At 63.1% G+C, this 17645-nt stretch overlaps 3 protein-coding genes across 6 annotated transcripts in view; 1 reads left to right on the top strand and 2 right to left on the bottom strand.

Annotated features, from left to right (window-relative positions):
• Pkp3 (plakophilin 3) overlaps positions 1-2229 on the bottom strand; it is a 9077-nt gene extending 6848 nt beyond the window's left edge. Inside the window, exons 1-2 of the mRNA XM_047516306.1 lie at positions 2071-2229; positions 501-696 (exon numbers count right to left, since the gene is read on the bottom strand). Of these exons, the coding sequence (XP_047372262.1) occupies positions 501-696; positions 2071-2151 (277 nt within the window). The 5' untranslated portion in view covers positions 2152-2229. The remainder of the gene's footprint in view (positions 1-500; positions 697-2070) is intronic.
• Positions 1-6756, top strand: part of Sigirr (single Ig and TIR domain containing) — a 22034-nt gene extending 15278 nt beyond the window's left edge. The window contains exons 10-11 of one of the 2 annotated variants that reach the window (XR_007103876.1): positions 5562-5763; positions 5922-6049. Coding sequence is in view for 1 of the 2 variants with exons in the window: in XM_047516314.1 (XP_047372270.1) it covers positions 5922-6112 (191 nt within the window). In the remaining variant the exon portion in view is untranslated. Of the gene's footprint in view, positions 1-5561; positions 5764-5921 lie in introns of both variants that reach the window. The other variant, XM_047516314.1, reaches the window with a different exon arrangement.
• On the bottom strand, positions 2349-17645 carry B4galnt4 (beta-1,4-N-acetyl-galactosaminyltransferase 4). 3 transcript variants are annotated; one of them, XM_047516305.1, is made up of 20 exons: positions 17202-17645; positions 14494-14597; positions 14125-14220; positions 13960-14055; positions 13784-13874; positions 13613-13713; positions 13413-13480; positions 13148-13226; positions 12059-12125; positions 11826-11963; positions 11640-11749; positions 11458-11558; positions 11281-11378; positions 10313-11207; positions 8562-8845; positions 8255-8408; positions 8068-8140; positions 7815-7968; positions 7414-7540; positions 2349-6217 (listed from the first exon to the last, which is right to left on the bottom strand). In XM_047516305.1, exons 1-20 carry the CDS (start codon positions 17350-17352, stop codon positions 6109-6111), a joined length of 3096 nt encoding a protein of 1031 aa, XP_047372261.1. In that variant the 5' UTR covers positions 17353-17645; the 3' UTR covers positions 2349-6108. The 3 variants fall into 3 exon arrangements, with proteins under 3 accessions (XP_047372261.1, XP_047372259.1, XP_047372260.1); XM_047516303.1 differs by lacking the exon at positions 2349-6217 and adding an exon at positions 6693-7096; XM_047516304.1 differs by lacking the exon at positions 2349-6217 and adding an exon at positions 6693-7096 and having other exon boundaries at positions 11826-11960.

Here is a 17645-nt window from a genome sequence, read left to right as displayed (position 1 = left end):
GGCACCCCCGCCTGCCTCCTCTCATGGAGTATGGGGGTCACTCCTGCCGGGCCTGTCCCTGCAATTCCTCAGGGAGCTGCTGGTCCACACGGGTCCTGGCTCTGGTCCAGCGTCTCCCAGACCCCCTCCCCACGTTCCTGTGGGTCTCACTGCCCTGGGTGTGGAGGACTGGCCTCTGGGAGCTCGCTGCCTGCGCCCGGGGCCAGGTGTGTGTGTTCCGGGTTTGCCACACTTGGCCTGCCCTGCCGCCTGCGCCTGCCCAGACAGGGAGGGCTCCAGGCCCGGAGGCGGGTGGGCCCTGCCAGGCTGCATCCTCGAGGCCCGGGCCCCTGCTGGAAGCCCCCTGCGGCTGCCCCTCGCCCGTTGGGGCGGGGCCGTGACTCAGAGCAGGCCTGGGTGAGTCAGGACCCAGCCCCAGCGGCGGCCCAGGCCTCTGCCCTCTCACTGCCACACCCACCGAGGCCACCTCGCCATCGCCCACCTTGCCCTCCATGGCCTACCTCTGGCTGCCTCGGTGACCCCCTCGGTCTCGACTGCCCCATTGTGTCTGGGCTGCTGGCCCATCTGCAGGAGTCGGGCCCGGACCTGCTCCTGGACGCGGGCTGCTCGCAGCCGCTCGGCCTCCGGCCCCTCAGCACCTCGGCGGTCCAGCTGCAGGTCTGAGGGAAGTGCCAGCGAGCACACGCCGGCCTCGGGCTGCAGGGCCGACAGCAGGAAGTTGCTGTCCTGCATGGCGGCCAGGGTGCCTGGCCGGCCGGCCCGGCCCAGGCCTCTTCACGGTCTTGTCCCTCTAGGCCCTGTCCCCAGAGTCCCTTCCACTGGCGCGCCTACAGCCAGCCTAGAGACAGACGCCGGCCCGCCCTGCCCCAGTGCGGCTCGGGGCGGGGACACCTGGGCCAGGTGGGTGGGAGGGGCTGCGCCTGCTTAAGGTGGAATTTGGGCGGAAGCGCAGGCCCTGTGCTACCCAAGCCCTGGCCTGGCCTTGCTTCCTTTTCTCCCATCCCAAGACCGGGCCGGGGTTTGAGCCCCACTTGCTCTCAGCCTACCAAGGCCAGAGCTGGCCTCGGGGTGCCAGTGTCCTGAGTGTTGGAGAGCCATCTGGGGAGCCCATCGCTGCTGCCCCCGGCCTGACAGGAAGCGGTGTCCCAGGCTGGGGATCTGGAGCCTTCAAGACAGCCCACCCACAACTGGGGAGGCCAGGCAGGGGCGGGCAGTAGATTCTGTTAGGACCAGGTCAGTGCTGAGGGTCGAGGGCTGGAGCTTCAGGGCTGAAAATGGCCCTGAGGGGGACCTTGTCCTCATCCTTGGAACCCGCTGAGACCTCTGGAGGTCTGTGGATGGACAGGCCCTCCCCGAGGTCAGCAGCCTTGGGAACTGCGCCCACCAACCTGACAGAGGCCTCAGAAGGGCTGCTGGGCCTGCTCTGGCATCTCTTCTGGCTCCTGCCCCCCAGGCCTGGGGTGGGAGGCCCGTTCCCAACACATGAGTCAGGGTGCAGCAGGCGGGGCTGCCCCAGGGGGTGACTCAGAGGGGCCTAGGCTCATGTCAGCGCCTGCCAGGCTTGGGGCTGGAACTGGGGGCAGGGACTTGGACAGAGGGAGAAGGCTGGTGTTGGGTGGGCTGCAGAGCTGGTGCCCAGAAGGGTTCCCCAGCGCACCAGCCAGCCGGGCCAGCAGGCTCTGTGGCATGCTCGGGCAGACGGCAATTAGGACAGGCCCTTGTTGACGTGGGTGGGGGTGTGGGAGAGTGGGCCTCAGCCGCCTTCTCCCTCCAGGGCTTCCTGAGATGCCCCTCGGTTGCCATTCTGGTGGCCTCTGCCTCCCCTAAGATCTGACTCTGGGCTCCGTCTGAGCTGTCCCCATGAGGGTCAGCGTCCTGGTTCCCTAAAGCCATTTGCCTTGCTGGGGGCAGCTGCCGGGGGCAGAGGCCCGTGGTGAGGAGAGAGCCAGAGTCCTGGGCAGCATTGGGGCGAGTTCAGTGCTGAGGAGGCTGGAGTGTGGGGGCTAGAAAGGTGACGTGCCCCCAGGGCCGGGTCTGGGACGGGGCTCCTGGGTGGGTTGGGGAGCCTACCCTGCTGGACGCCTGGGTCGCGCTGGCCCCAAGGCTCATCCTGGAGGACGCTGCTGCCCGCTGAGGTGTCCCGGGCTCCATCCGGGGCCTGCTGCTGTGGGCAGCCTGTTGGAGATGGCACCGTGGGGGCAAGGAGGGAGGGGCGACCAGTGCACGCCCAGCTCATCAGACCGGTTGCTTCCCTGGGAGACGTGTTTCGTGTGGAAAAATCCCGGGAGACAAGTTTGTACGGCGCTGAGTGGCCTGGAGGCAGAGGCCTGGCGGCAGCCAGGGGCCCGCCCTTCACTCAGGCCCACTGTGGATGGCTGAGAGGCACAGGGTGGAGGGCCAGAACCACACCTGGGTGCAAGGGGCTTTGGCGAGGTTGAGGTCTCAGCAGGAGGAGGAAAGCAGGCATGGAGAGGCAGCCTGGCGAGGGCCCGGACAGGAGGCCAGAGGCCGCCCGCAAGTCCCCAGGCCAGTTCCGCGGCTTTCCCTCCCCTGGCAGAAGGGGCTGTGGGTGCAGAGCCCCTTGTAGGATGTACTCCCGCCAGGCCCCAGACCACCCTGAGCTGGAGCTTGGGGTCCCAGGGAAGCCTGGAATCTGGGTACTTCCTGTCATGGCTGCAGGGACAGCATAGGGGGGCAAGGCTTCCCGGAGCAGGTGGGTCTGAAGTATGGAGGGAGCTTTGCAGGGGGCTTAGAGAACAGGCTGCCCTCCCCAGGAGCTAACTCAGTGCAGCCAGGCTAAGGACCTGGAGCCGGGACCTGCACAGGTGAGAGTGGTGCTTGCCCTGGACCCTCAGGTGGCTGTCACCTTGCAGAGAGCAGTGGCGGGCAGAGAGCTTAGAGCAGGGGAGGAGCGGGAGGCTTCCCAGGCCCAGATCTAGTGGGGCTCCCACAGTAAGCAGCAGGGCGGAGCCACAGGCCTGTGCTGTGGAGTCTGGAGGGACAGAGGGCAAGCCTGCATGGCTTGGGAGCCCGCAGGGTGAGCAGGTGAGGGGCGGCCCCGCTCGGGAGCAGAAGCAGGAGGCTCACAGAGAGGCTAAGGAGGTGGCAAGGGTCACTCCGTCTGCCGGGGTGGGAGGAAGTGTCGGTGCAACCCTGGTGTCCAGCTGGTGGGATGGGGCACAGCTGCCAGGCTCCGGGCGCTGCAGGCACTTCTGGTCCACAAACCCATGGGTGGTGTTGCCCACGCTCGAAGGCCTAGCGACGTCCCATGGTCTGGGCTCTGCAGAGTCCAGTTCAGGCTTCCTCATCCAAAGAACCTAGCAGGACTTGCTCTGTGGGCAGTGTGGCCCCTGGCCCTGGATCCTGGGACTGCTAGTGGGCCAGCGGGCCTCTACCAGCGTCCAGGCTGATGGTGTGGCGGCAGTGGAGGAGACCGGGTCCCAGCTGGCTCCAGGGCTGCACTTCGTGGGCACGCACTGACCCACTTCTGCCTGTCCAGTCAGTGCATCGTTGTTCAGGTGTTTCCTGGTCCCTTCTGAGCTCTTCTGTGCTCCAGGCTACCCTGGCTGCACCTCTGGGGTCTGCAGGTCTGGTGGGCACAGACGTGAACCAACACAGCGGCCCACAGCAACGCTGCCTGTCAGGGATCCGAAGCGTGCAGTGCGGCTGAGCCAGCGGAGGAGCCGGTGGGGGCAGGAGGCCCCGGGAGCCCCGGGAACCTCCAGATGCTTTTTTTGAGAGGGGGTCCCAGCCTCTGCGAGGAGCAGGAATGTCAGGGCGAGGGAGGGAGGACTGTGGCTGGAGTGGCCCTGCAGTGGCCCCCGGGGGGTAGGGCTGGAAAGAGGCTCCACCTAGCAGTCCTAGACAGTGAGGCTGTCACAGGAGAGCCGCGGACGGGCTCTGGGAGAAACAGGAGTTGCTGGCAGGGTGCTCAGTCCTGCTTTTGCATTCTGTCCTCACCCTGGGCACTGGGAGGTGGGGCTCTGCCTCCCTGCACCTTACCAGCCTAGAAACTGAGGTTTTGCAAGGCCAGCGAGTTTCCAGAAGTTGCAAGCAAGCCAGGCGTCTGGAGAAATTTCTGACACTGAGTGGCAGCAGAGTAGCCGTGATCTGGGGACCCGTGCTGACTGGTGGAATTGGGGGTCTCTGCAGAGCCCCATGCCAGGTCTGGGCCACTTCCCAGCGCCCTTGCTGCCATGGCTGTGTGCCGTCTCTTGGCGGTTAGCTTCGGTCTGGCTGGAGGAAGGTGCACAGCTCCTGGGCCTCCTTGCCTAGCTCCTCTGCCCCTTTGGAGTCCTTTGTCTTCTTTGTTCTCCGTCCCTTGGTTGGCTCGGAGTGAGTGCTGGGTCCCACTCAGAGCCTGCTCTTCCCCTCAGATGTTGCAGGGTTCCACAGCTGGCGGAATCCCTCCCCCAACCCGGTGGCAGGACCACCCACCATCCTATCTTAGGCCACAGGGTCTTCTCTCATCTGCATATGCATGGGTTCACTCTTTGGCATGGTGTTTTTTTCTTTGTGGTGCTGGGGACCAAACCCAGGGCCTTTTGTACATGCCAGGCAGAAGCTCTGCGCTGAGCCACACCCCAGCCCTTTTTTATTGTGAGATAGGGTCTTGCACAGTTGCTCAGACTGGACTCAAACTTGCCATCCTCCTGCCTCAGCTTCTCATGCAGCTGGTGGCACATGATTCCGGAAGCTCTGGCCCCCGTGGACCTCGGACGTTTCCTTTCCCCTGTCCTCTTGGCACCTCCGTGGGTGGTTTACTCTCCCTCTTCCCCTGGCCTCTTTCATCTGCTTTATTTCAGTTCCTTCTGTGTGCTTTTTCTTGGAGTTTTCTCCTGGGTTCCTCGCCAGGTTCCCAACAACAGCTGTTCTTAGAATTTGCTAGAGTGGCTTTTATTTCTGTGCAAGTTTTATTTTTCTCTCCTTCCCAGGTGTTGAGACAGCTCTCATTTCTATTGTTTCAGTCACTGACTTCAAGTTGCCTCCCGCGGGCTGTGCCCCCCGCCCTCCTGGCTGGGTTCCTGCACACTTGCTTGGCTTGCTCTTCCTGGCCATCCTATTAGAGATGCGGCCCCAGCCAGTCCCCTACTCCAGCGTTCATGCTCCCCTTTGGCTGTTCCTCTGCAGCACTTGCCACCGGCCCAGCCAGACACCATGCTGGGTGTCTGAAGCACCCCACGACCTGTGCTAGGGTGGCTGTCCTTCAGGGACAGGGTCTAACACACAGTGGGTGCTCAGCAGTCAAATGGATTAACAAATCATGGTGCCTGCAGAGTTCACATCATGTGCAGTTTTGCCTGGACATCTCTTCTGCCTCCAAGATGGTTCTTCCGTGTGCCTCGCCTGCCTGCCTACCTTTCTTTGCTTTCCTCGTCCCACCCATGCTTGGTAACTTGTGTTCTTAAATTCAGATATGAAATATCTTCCAGAGGGGACTTTTCTGAACTACATATTTGGGAGGAGAGGGCAGTACAGGCCTCTGGAGTTCCAGCTGAGTCTGTGGCTGGCCAGTCTCTGCCTTGTGAACAGCAAGTCACAGGAAACTTGGTGTCTGCCAGCATCTGCAGGCTGGGCAGTGGCCAGCTGCCCCTGAGGGCTTCCAGCAGTGCTACCTCTGGGACCTCAGGCTGAGCGGGTGCCTCTGTCCTTCCGGCTTCATCTTTCTGGCTGCCCTGCGTACTGAGACCTGATCTGCGGCTCAACCTGGGTGGATCCCGAGGGATGGCTAGATGCGGGGCAACCTGCTGCCTACCCCCCAGGGTGAGTGAGGAGGCAGACAGAACAATGGCCCCGGAAGGACCCTCATCCCTAACTTCATGGCCAAAGGAACTTTGCAGATGTGCCTGCATGAAGGATGTCGAGGGGGAGGGGACCTGAGTTGCCTGGGTGGCCCCCAGGTAATCATGGGGTTCTTGCAGGTGGGGCAAGGGGCCTGGGGGAGCACGTGAACCCGAGCAGGCCCCCAGCTGCTGGCTTTGAAGATGAAAGTGCAGGACCCAGAAATCCAACTGGAGAAGATGAGGAAAGACCAGCCTGGTCTCCAGAGGAAGCAGCCCTGTTGAGCCGTGACTTTGGGACCTCCGGTCTCCTGAACCGTGGGATGAATTAGTGTCCTTCTGAGCCACCACCTTTGTGCTGACTTGCTACACAGCTGTAGGGAACGCAGTCTCCCAGCTGTGGGTAGGGCACCTGCCTGCTGGAGCTGGCTGAGACACTGAGGGCAGACAGCAGAGAGGAAAGAGTGGCCCTCAGGGGCACTGTCCAGCCTCTGGCCAGTGTCCCCTTGGTGTTCTCCCAGCGGCAGCAGTCGTCAAACAACACCCCACGGCCACTACGGCTTAAGCGGTTTGAGTTCTTTTTCTGGTGCTGGGATTGAAGCTGGGGCTTCATGCGTGTGTTCTCTACCATGGAGCTGGCAACCCAGAGTCCTCACTGACCCAGGCCTCCCCGGGGAGGATGAGGAAGCACCCACCCACATCCTGCTTGCACAGGGAAGGGGGAGAGCAGGGGCACAGACTACTCTTTGCCACACACTGTCTGTTCTCGTGGCCAAAGACTGCAGGGTGGGTGTCAGAAGAAATCGGAACGCCCAGGGCCTGCATGAAGGGCAAGGGGCAGGGCAGGCAGGGTCAGTGAGGGGCACAGAGGGCAGGCAGTGACTCCCTAGAGCACAAGCCACAGAGGACGAGTCGGAACTAAAAAAAATATTTCATTTCTTTCTGAATAAAAACTGGGACAGACAGAACTCTTGGAAATCTTGAAAACAATGTCGTTGCTACAGAGAATTTCACAGAAATCATCGTGGACCGTGGGGACTGTGCGGCTCGGCCCGACCAGCTGTGAAGGCTACCTCTCAGGAGAGGGCCTCGGGAGCCGGGGGGCAGAGGGGCGGCGGGGTGGTGGCTGTGCCTGCAGCGGGGCTCAGGGTACGGCCCTCACTGCCGCCCCGGGACGCCGGGCTGCCCCGCCCTCCAGCCCGCTCTGTGTGGGGCCCTTCCGGCTGCGTGTGCCCCACATGCCCCGCTTAGAGTGGTAGTGGTGGTAGAAGTTACGTAGTCGAAGCCGCTCCACCTCCAGCCCTGCCTGCAGGACCCTGGGGTGGGAGGAGCAGCGTCAGCAGCGGCCCTGAAGCTGGGTGTCAGGGGGCCCCGTGTGCAGGACCCTGGGGTGGGAGGGGCCCCAGGGCCTGGGGTGGGAGGAGCAGCGTCAGCAGCGGCCCTGAAGCTGGGTGTCAGGGGGCCCCATGTGCAGGACCCTGAGGGTGGGAGGGACCCCAGGGCCTGGGGTGGGTTCCCAGGTCCAGAACTTCCTGGAGATGGGGAGGGCAGGGTCTTGTTGGCACCTGGGGCTCTGTAATTCCACCCTCCCATACTAGGATGGGGACTCTCCTCAGTCTTGGGGGGCAGTCACCTGTCCAGGAGCTCCCAGTCCTCGCCCCCCCACTGGTCCCGGAACTCCTCGGTGTTCATTCCTCCCACGCGGTCGAAGTCAGATTTGTAGATCCCAAAGAGGCCAAAGCCATTCACCTCCCAGTAACCTGAGGGGAGGCCCTTCATAAGGCTGGTCCCTCCCAGAGGGTCCCATCACTCTGGGGCTCTCAGGGGCCACCCACCTGGTGTCAGGCCATCACCAGAAGCACAGTGCATGCCTGGGGCACGGGGGAGGTTCCTATGGATCTGCCACAAGACTGGGGGCTCTGGAGTCCTGGGCACTACAAGGGGCACTGGTGGGATTCCAGGCCTGTGGTGGTTGGGAGAGGCCCCTGGGCTCCTGGACTTCACTTTGGCATTACTGGTTGTTCAGGGCATTACCATGTGGGTTGCGAGGGGAGCTCCCGCAGCCCAGGCGCATGACCACAGGTGCGAATGCCAGTGAGCCCTCCACGCAGTGCTTGCGGATGCCATCCAGGATGTTGGGCGGGAAATGGATGTGCAGGTCACAGAGGAAAACGATGCTGCTCGGGTCCTGGAGGTCAGGAGTTCTGAGCTCCACCCTCTCCTCCCACAGCCAAACTCCTCCCTGGGCAGCCCTGTCTTGTCACCCCATCCTGTCTGACCCATTCACCTCCACGGCATCCACTCCAGCCTGCAGCCCCGCAGAGCGCTCGAAGTTTCCTGTGCGCCTCAGGTACTGGTACCTGTGGGAGGGGAAGTCACAGGCACTGATCCTAGAGGTGGCCAAGGCAGGAAAACACACCTCCCACGGAGGAAAGGTGGCCACCCCCCAGGTGGTGGTGAGGAGAATGCCATACCGGGGCAGCTGTGCCACACGCAGGGCACGCTCCACGTCCATGTCATCGCTCTCAAAGTCCACCAGGACGACGCTGAAGTGCGAGTCACCAGTGCGCGCATGCAGAGCGGTCATGTCTGCTAAAAACTGCGCCACCCAGCGCGCCTGGTTCTTCACTGTCGGAGGGGGCGCCACTGAGCCAACGGCCCCGGACCCCCGCTGGACCCTGGCTGGGAGAACCCCCTCCCAGCCACCCCACACCCGTCCGCAGTATCAGGAAGGTGTCCCCATTCTTTCCCAGGGCCTTGGCGGCCCCACCGCACCAGTACCTGGCACGATGAAGTGCACCATGACGTCCTGGCGCCAGGCCAGGCGCAGCGGTCGGCAGAGCTCCGGGCGGCCGTCGGGTCGAGGAGAGGCAGCGGGAGGGGGCTCTGGACTCTCTCCGTCTGCGTCCCCCACGCGGGCCCCGGGCAGTCGCAGGAAGACATACTCCGACAGGCGCAGGCGGCCGCCCCCGCGCTCCTGCAGCTCCAGCTCCAGCAGGAAGCGGCTTCCCCGCGCCGAGTCGCGGCGCTTCTCCACGTTCACTATGCGCAGGAGTGCGAAGCGCCTGCGAGGCGGGGCGGGTTACCGGGGCTGCACCTCCACCGGACTCCTCCAGGGGCGGGGCCTCCGAGCCACCACATCACACCCCAGCCCCGCCGGGATTCCCAGAAAGGAGGTAGGCCGGCTTGTGGCTTCCGTCCCAGGCAGAGCAGAAAGTACGGAGCCCGCAGTGGGAAGCTTCACAGACCAGGGCGCCCTCTCCTCGGGGGTTCTCCACTGCCTGTGGTATATCCTGTCTGGATGCTTGCTGCTCTCAGGTAGGGCCTCCCACCCTCCCTTGGAGGTCAGTACTCCTTGCCTCGGGAGCCCACCAGTAAGACCTCTGGAGGTCGAGCTTTCCCCCTTCAATTCCTGCCCCCTCTACAACTCTCCCCAAGTCAGGAATCTTCTGACCTCTCTGTGGAAACTTGCACCTTCACACCCAAGTGGGCAAAGGTGGGTTTACAGCCATGATCTGACGGCACAGTTCCCTCATATTCACGGGACTGTGAATATGCTCCAGGAAGCCTAGAGCACGGGCAGGCTTGGCCTCTGAGCCACCTGGACTTAACTGCCTCCTGCAGCCACAGTCATGGGAGGGGTCCATCACTGCCCTAGACCTGGCCTGTCAGGCTCCCTGCCCATCCCCAAGGCAACAGCACACCTGAATACAACCCTGGACCCAACAGGCCTGCACGGCTGTTCAGTGCAGATGCTACCTCTCCTTGGTGGCGGGCACAGCATGGCCTTCTGAAAACTCCCCAGAGGAAAAACAGGGCCCCATGTAGGGGAAGATAAGTTGGGTGCTGGGGCTGTGGCAGGCAGTAGGGCAGGAATCCTGCACGTTCCCTTGGAGTAAAGACTGTACCCCTGGTAAAGACCCTGTAGCATTGTGCAGGGAGAGGAAGGGAGTAGGGTTCTTGAGCTTGACCCTTGGTGTCTGTGGCTGTTTGTCCGGCATCTGGCTGAGACTGACCACTAACCCCTGCAACTTGGATCCATCCTTGGGTTCAGGTACACAGTGACAGATGTGGGGTTTGGAGGTAAAGGTATATGGAGCCAGCTCTGGGTGGGGCTCCAGGGAGGCCCTGAACCTGGACAAGGGCCCCAAGTGGTAAGGAGCCAAGGGAGAGGAGCCCTGGGGGCTTCCCTAGGGTAGAGTGCAGCTGGGCTGGGTGGCATATGCCTGTAATGCCAGCAACTCAGGAGGCTGAGGCAGGAGGACCACAAGTTCAAAGCCAGCCTCAGAAACTTCAGTGAGGTCCTAAGCAACTTAGCAAGACACTGTCTCAAAATAAAAACCAAAAAGGGCTGGGAATGTGGCTCAGTAGTTAAGTATCCCTGGTTCAATCCCTAGTACCAAAAAAAAAAAAAAAAAAAAAAGGAAGGAAGGAAATAAAAGCCCAGGGTGGAGTGTGCCTTCCCAGACCAGCACACTGCAGAGCTCCCGGCTTGTCCAAGACCAGCACTCCCTGTCCCAGGCGCCTCATACCCACTGTGGCGTGCGTTGAGCCGCTCCATGTACTGGGCCACCACGTCCACAGCCTCAGCCTCGGGCAGCTGCAGGTTCCCTGACACGTTGCAGCGAAGGTCATTCCAGTCTGAGCGCAGCAGCTCGAAATCTATGGCACCCACGCTGAACGTGCGCTGCCAGTCGATGGCGTCCTCACGCCAGCGGCCCAGAGCCCGAGTGGCCTCCTCCTCGCTGTCCTCTGAGGCCTCGTCTCCTGGGGTCCCATCATCCTCCCCTTCCTCCTCCTCCTCGCCCTCCCCAGGCAGCTGCGGCCTGGATACCTGGGACAAGCTCAGGAAGGAGGTCACCCTTTGCGCTTCAGCTGATGAGTTCGAGTCTGCGGACAGCGCTGCCAGTCCGGGCGCAAGTGCCTGGCCCTCCTGATCCCCCTGGGTGGCCTGCGCCCGGGTTGGGGGCCTCAGCTCTCTGGTCTGGGGGCCTCCGGTCCTCCGGCCCCACCGTGGTGGGTGTGGGGGCGCCCGCAGCTGCACTCTGGGCAGGGGCCTGGGGCGCAGGAAGACACCAGGGAAGGGAGGCCAAAGTGGGCTGCGAGGCGCCCTTGGGGAGGCCCGCTGTCTTGGTCGAACCCTGGTCACGTACACCTTAGAGGGCGGCTTCTCAGCAGCACGCGGAGGTGGAGCTCGACCCAAGAAGAGGGGCAGGGGGCGGGCGGCCTGGGCAGCCCAGCTCAGGGCCCGGGAGTGTCTGGGGATGTGCTGGTCCAGGGGGCTGGGTGGTGTTGCGGGATCAGGGGTGACTGCAGTCTCCGTGGGGGCCGCTGGGGCTGGAGACCTGCGGCTGCCCTGTGTCAGGGACATCTCAGTGGGCTCCAGACTGTCCAGCAGCTCCCCCTCGTCCTCCTCCGCCAGGAAGTCTGCAGGCAAGCGGGTCGGCAGGCCACGCCCAAGCAGGCGGGCTGGGGGTGCTGGGGCCGGCACAGTACTCACCCTCAGGGCTGAGGAAGAGGAAGGCGCGGCGCTGCACCTCCTCTTCATCTTCCTCCGCCTCTTCCTTGTCCATCTTCATGTACTTGTAGAACCCAAACCTGGAGTGGGGCGGGGCGGGGCGTCAGATAGCCACCCCGCCAAGGCTGAGCCTCACTTCCAGAAGGACCACCCACCCACCTTTCCAGGTACAGTGGCGACTCCCGGTAGAAGCACTTGTTGTCAGTCTCCATGTGAGTGAGGCGCGTGTAGTCGTTGGGGTAGACAAAGGAGAGGTACACCTGGGAGCGGGGCCGAGGTCAGGGTGGGGTCTCTGGGAAGGCTGGCGGCCAGTCTCCCGAAGCCTCGCCAGGTGCACTTACGAACTGCAGTCCCTGGTATCTGGCGATTGGAAAGTCCTTGAGGACGTAGGTAGGGGCGTAGGCGCAGGGCTCCAGCACATTCTCCAGGCTAGAAGGTTCCATCCGAGGGGCTGTGGGAGGCGCGGTCAAACCGTGGCCTGGCCCGGCCCAGCCCCTGCCCTCGCCCCTTGTGGGCCCCCGTCTCACTGAGGAAGAAGGTGTCCCTGGGGTCTGGCCGCAGCATGTCGGCGCTGGGCTCCTCCTGCGGCAGGCGTCCACCTATGTGGCTGGCTGGAGACTGGGGGACGTGGGCCACGTGGTCCATCTTCAGCGTTGATTCATCTGCTGGCAGAAGGAGGTGGAGGGGCTCCTCCTCACCCCTCCCCACCCACACCCAGAGCCCGCCCACCAGAGGCTGTGACGCGGTACCCAGCCCGTACCTGTGTATAGGGAAATGTGAGCAGAGCCGATGACCTCGAACTTCAGGCCAGGCAGGAAAGCTCGCCACTGGGGCAGAGACAGGGAAGACTGGGTTCAGGGAGAAGAGGAGGGGTCTTTCCTGGCTTGGGGCTGGTGGATACTGGGAGCAATCCCTCAAAGGATATAGCAAGCTCTTGGGAGTGAGGATGGGAGGGATAGCCTACCTTTTGGAGCATGGCCAACTGGCAGAAGTCCAAAAGGCTGAGGGGTCCAAGGGACAGACCCAGACCCACCCTAGATCTTCCTGGCCTGCTGGTTATGGCTTCAAATCCCAAGTGCTGCCTGGTTTTGTACTATTGCCCTCTGCAGGTCACTGCCAGCTGTCCAAGGGCCAGGACCATCTCCTACCAGACTGCCCTCCCAGCGCCCATCCCAAGGCTGCCCTTTCTGCTCTCCTGCAGAGGTGATCCCTGTCTTGCCCTTCCAAGTTGGGGCTCCTGAGGGCTGATCCTGGGCCCTCTCACAGACTCCCTCGGCCTCCCCAGAGTCACTCCAAACTTTGTCTCCTGCCTGCCGGGGACACTCACACACATGCCGGCCACATGTGAAGTACTGGGGCTGGGGCTGAGAACCTCTACCCACCTGGTCGCAGTCCCCCCACCCCAGCAGGGAGGGCTTTCTGTGTCTTACTGTGAAACCCCTTCCACCCGCCTTCCCTCCCCAGGATCTTCCTGGTTTATCTCCCAGCCCCCCAGATCTCCGGTCAGTGGTTCTTCCTGAATGCAAATTCACTCTGAGGATAGGCTGAGCTGTCCAGCATAACATGGCAGCCCCACCCAACCTCTGACCTGGCCACCAGAGCCACTGGGGTCTCTGAAGAGGCAGGGTCCATTCTCTAGTATGGAATCCACACACTGCACTTCCTACCCCACATGCTGTCCCCCCCATTGCCTCCCTGGCTTCAGCGAAGCCCCCTGTTCCCCAGCAGCTGTCTCAGACCCTCCTGACCTCCTGGAAACCCCTTCTGCATAGGGACACATTGCAGTCACACAGGAGGGAGAGGAGGGGGGACGGGCAGCTGGAGGCTCTGAGGGGCCTCGGCAACTCACTCCCACTTCCACATGGTCAGATCCCCGGTCGTCCTGCTTGTGAAGCAGTTCAAAGTAGTACCTCCGGGAGGCCATGAGCCTGTGGACAGGAGAGGTCAGGGCTGGTTCTCCATGCCCGGGACCCTGTCAGATGGAGAGCTCCCATGCCCCTCTGGGCTGGTCCTCAGGACAGTGGTTTGGTGCTGGTTCCAGCGTGCAGGGTGCACAGGCAGTGAGCACCAGCTTCCCTCACACCCAACACAGTGCAGGCACACCCACCACTCACCGCCTGGGCTTGGACACCTGGGAGCTGAACTTGGTGAATTCTCCAGGCGCTGTCCACTCGGAGCCAGTCTGGGGGTGACACAGCAGGGTTGTGGGGTTCACGTTCTCCAAAAAGGCTGTTGGAGGCCCAGTGGAGACAAACGGGGTGTGGATGCAGGGGAACCTTGGGAGGGAAGAGACCTGGGGAAGGGGCAGGGGTACCTTGCCCACGAAGGCCACAAGCTGGGCGGCTGCTGGGGTCTCATCCACGCTTAGCCAGAGCTCGGAGTTGTCGTCAGAAGCCACAGAAAACTGGACGTCTCCTAGTCCACAGGACAGGGGCTCAGGGGAGGCCCTCGTGACACCCCTCCCCCAGCACACCCCCCTGCGCACCATCTCTGGCTGGGTGGATGAAGCCGAAAATCCGGAGCCCATAGTTCTTCCACTTGGGGGACACGGCCAACTTCTTCACAGTGGTGCGAGTCTGAGGGGGCAGTGACCACTGATGTGGCAGGCCACACCAGCTGGGCTCTGCAGGCCCACCTGGCCTCCCTCTCCAGGGCACTCACGTGAGGGAAGAGGGGGAAGTGTAGGTTCCTCCTCAGGTGACCCACGGCGCCACCACACCAGTCCTCGAACACGTGCAGGTTCACCTGCCCCTTGTACTGGGGAGAAGACGGGGTGAGCAACGCCCCCTCCCCAAGCCTCCCAGACCATCAAGGGGCAGAGCTCACCTCCTCCCGCCAGGGGGGCGCCTGACGGGTGAGGTTCAGAGGAGGTGGCCTCCCAGGCTCTCCGGGGAGCAGTGTGTTTGGGTCCCGGCCGTCAGACTGTGCGAGAGGAAGGGTGACAGGTCAGAGGTCAAAGGGTGGGGAGGGATCACAGGACCACACAGCTGGACAGCTTCACTGAGTACCCACTCACACAGCTGTGTACACTCCAGCCCCAGTGGGGCCTGGACACTCGATACACGCACACCACCACGTCCACCCAGACATGGGCCTGCAGCTCAGGGCACTGTAGCACGGAGACAGACTGTCCACGCCCACCAGTCCTCACGGGTGGCCTCCCACACCACGGGTTCCTCCACGGTCCCCACTCACTGCCTGCTCTTCCTCATGACTCTCGCTGGAGTCCTCTGCCCTCTGTGTAGATGGCACAGCCCGGACACCACGGCCATCTGTCACACTGGTCAGCTTCTCGCCATCTGTGGGTGGTAGGCGAAGCTCATCCAGGGCCCAGGCTCTCCTAAGGCCAGAGACCACATGGCCAGAGCAGATGGGGTCAGCTGGGGGCACGGACCCGTCCTACGTGGCCCGAGCAGGACAGGGAGGCTGCGGTGTGGGTTCCTGGGAAGATGCTCCCGAGCCTGCTCACTCAGCAGACGCCCCACCTCTTACCTGAGCCCTGAGGCCTTTCTACATCTACATCCAGCTAGGTGGGCAGAAGCACGGCACCTGGCTGGGTGAGAGAACACAGACGAGGCTGTGTCTGCTTGTGCTTGCACGCCCACGCCCACCTGGCTGCGCTCACCCAGTAGTCCTGCCCTGGAAGGAGCTCAGGGTGGCCTGGCACCCTTGGCACTGTCCCTGCGCTGGAGTGCTTAGTCTCCCTCCCTTCAGAACCGAGAGCTTAGGGTCACTGTGGGGCCTGTGGTCAGGAAAGCCTGCACAAGCCTTTCCTGGGCCAAGCCACATCTGCCCATGGTACATGTGCCGTCCCCGCTGTCTTCGAGCATAGGAGCCCTGGGACTGGCCTGGGCAGGGGAGAGATGGATACAGCTGTCCTGTCTGCCAGAGGAGCTGGTGCCAAGATGGTCCTGGAGGATACCCTTTGCAGTCTGCCCTTCCCCAGGCCTGGGGCAGACCACCTCTCCCCTGACTCTGCTTCTCTTGCTGGGACATCCTTCCTTAAGCTGTGGACCTCAACATCCCACTGTGTCCTGGGCGAGGGTCCCATGCTGCAGGACCTGAGCCTCTGAGGGGGAAGCTTCACTCGACCCTGTTTCTGTCCCTCCTGGTGTGCCCGCTGAGGGACAGCCAATGAAGCCAGGCGATCCCTCTGCTTCAGAGCCAAGCCTGGGTTTCAGTGTCTATGCCTGACACCTCCATCCAGCACTCAGGAGCTAGAGTTCCCTATGGGCACAACCAAGACCAAACTGGTCTGGGCTACTTCACTGGGGGAGAGGGGTTCCATGGTTTCCCGCCTGTTGAGACCGCTGCAGTGCCTACCCACCTGCTCCTCATGCCAGGTCCTTCCCTGGCTCATCACTCCCTGATCAGCTGGGAGATGAGCAACTAAGAAGCTCCTAGACAAATCACCATGGCCTGGCCCTGGCGCCCACAGTCTGCCAGGCTAAGTCCAGGCACCTGTGGGCATTGGGAACCTTCTATGTGAGGTCCCAGCCCAGGCTGCCACCACTGTCCTGCAGAGGCTGAGCCCTGGCACAGCAAGCGTCCACTGCCAGGCACCACCTGAATGCTGCTTCACTGACAGACAGGAAACCTCAGTCTTGTCTGCTGGTCAGCATTTCACAAGCCCTGGCTTGGTGGAGCCCAGGTGGCTGGACAGGAGATGGGCCTCAGCCCAGGGCTGAGTGTGCAGGGTTGGTGCCTGCTGGTGCAGACCAGGTTGCTCATGGCAGTGCCACTGGAAGCTTTGGTCTTCCAGGACCAACCGAGGAGCAGACAGGGTCATCTGACCAGCTTCCCAGCAGGTCCAAGTGAGAACAGAGGGTCTGATCTTCAGAAGTGGGGTTCCTATGCCTCCACCCCCTCCTGGTTGAGTTCAGACTCCTGGGTTGCTCAGGAAATCAGACTGGGGGTCTGTGGCTGCTGAAAAACCACAGAGGCAGCGGACAGGGGCTGGTTTTGTGTGTTGCTGGGTCAGCTCTGGTTCCTGCAATGTCTGCTGACTGCTGGGCGTCTCTGGAGGTGTCAGCTGTGAGGTGCATGGGTTGGGTCGACCCACAGACCCTCCCGGGGTGAGACCAGCCCCAGTCCTGGGTCTGTGGAGCCAGTGCCACTGCTGTAGCCTCTGGTAGGAGAGAAACTTGCTTCCGTGCCCCACATCCTTGACAAGGGTTGAGGTCAGCCGGGTGGGGGTCTGTCCTGCCCTGGTGGGGCTTCTGCTCCTGCCTCTTCACCCTCCCCCCTGGGGGGCACTCTCCTCCAGCCTCTTTCCCCGGGTGTATGTCAAAGGTCATCATCTTCAGAGGCCCTTCCCTGACCAGGACCTGAACTGCTTTCTGGGTTCTCACTCCGCCCCACTTGGTGTGTGAGCACCAGGATATGGGGGTTTACACCAGGCAGCACAAACCCCAGCCCCAGATATACTCAGGGTGCCCCTCCAGAAACACTCCAAACACAGGGGTCGCTCCTGCGGCTCCACCCTCGGGTCGGGATCTCTGGGTGTCCCCCTAGCAGATGGAGAAACTGAGATCCTGCTAAGTAGGCAGGTGGTGGAGGTCAGGCCTGACAGGCCCCTTGGGCTGAGGCGGAGAACTTGCCAAAAAAAAAAAAAAAAAAAAAAAAAAATCCCACCATTAACCCCATCGCTACCGGATCCAGGCCGGATCCTAGGTTCCGCCCAGGTCTCGGGCGCACCCCAAGAGGGTCGACGCGTCATGGCTGACATCAGCCGGCGTCCCGCTAGGCCAAACTGGGCCCCCTCCTCCAAGATCTCCAAGCTGGGAGAAGCGGGCGAGCAGGGTCTCCGGGCGCTTTGGCCCAGCCAGACCCGCCGCCCGCTGGAGGCCCGGACTCACGCCTCTGGGCCCTGGACGCCCCCCGTCCCCACGCGCCCCCCGTACCTCGCCCGTAGCCCAGCCGCTGGCGCAGCGCGCGGCCCTGGCGCGCAAGGCTCAGGTGCACGTACGTGAGCCACGCGGCGCAGGTGAGCAGCAGCAGGAGCAGCAGCAGCTTCATCTGCTTGCGGATCTTCTTCACCGGGAACCACGGCATCGCGGCCGCCGCGCTCAGGGGCGTCGCTGTGGCCCCCCGGTCCCACCCGCTCCGCGCCGCATCCCCCGGCCCACCCGGCCGCGCTCAGCGTCCGCGGCCCCGCATGGCCCTTTGTCCGCCGCCCGCGGCCCCCGGGTGCGGCTGCGACCCCCAGGCTGCCCCGGCCGCGGGCCCGGGTGGGCGGCGGGAGCGGCTCCTCGCGGCGCTCCCGCCGGCCCCGCCCGGCCGCTCCCGCTCCACGCTCCTCCGGGGCGGCGGCGGGACCGAGCAGCATCCACGCTGCGGTGCTACCC

This window comes from Sciurus carolinensis, chromosome 11 (genome assembly GCF_902686445.1).
Source record: "Sciurus carolinensis chromosome 11, mSciCar1.2, whole genome shotgun sequence".
In the NCBI taxonomy this organism is placed as follows: domain Eukaryota; kingdom Metazoa; phylum Chordata; class Mammalia; order Rodentia; family Sciuridae; genus Sciurus; species Sciurus carolinensis.
This window is presented reverse-complemented; position numbering and strand designations above follow the sequence as displayed.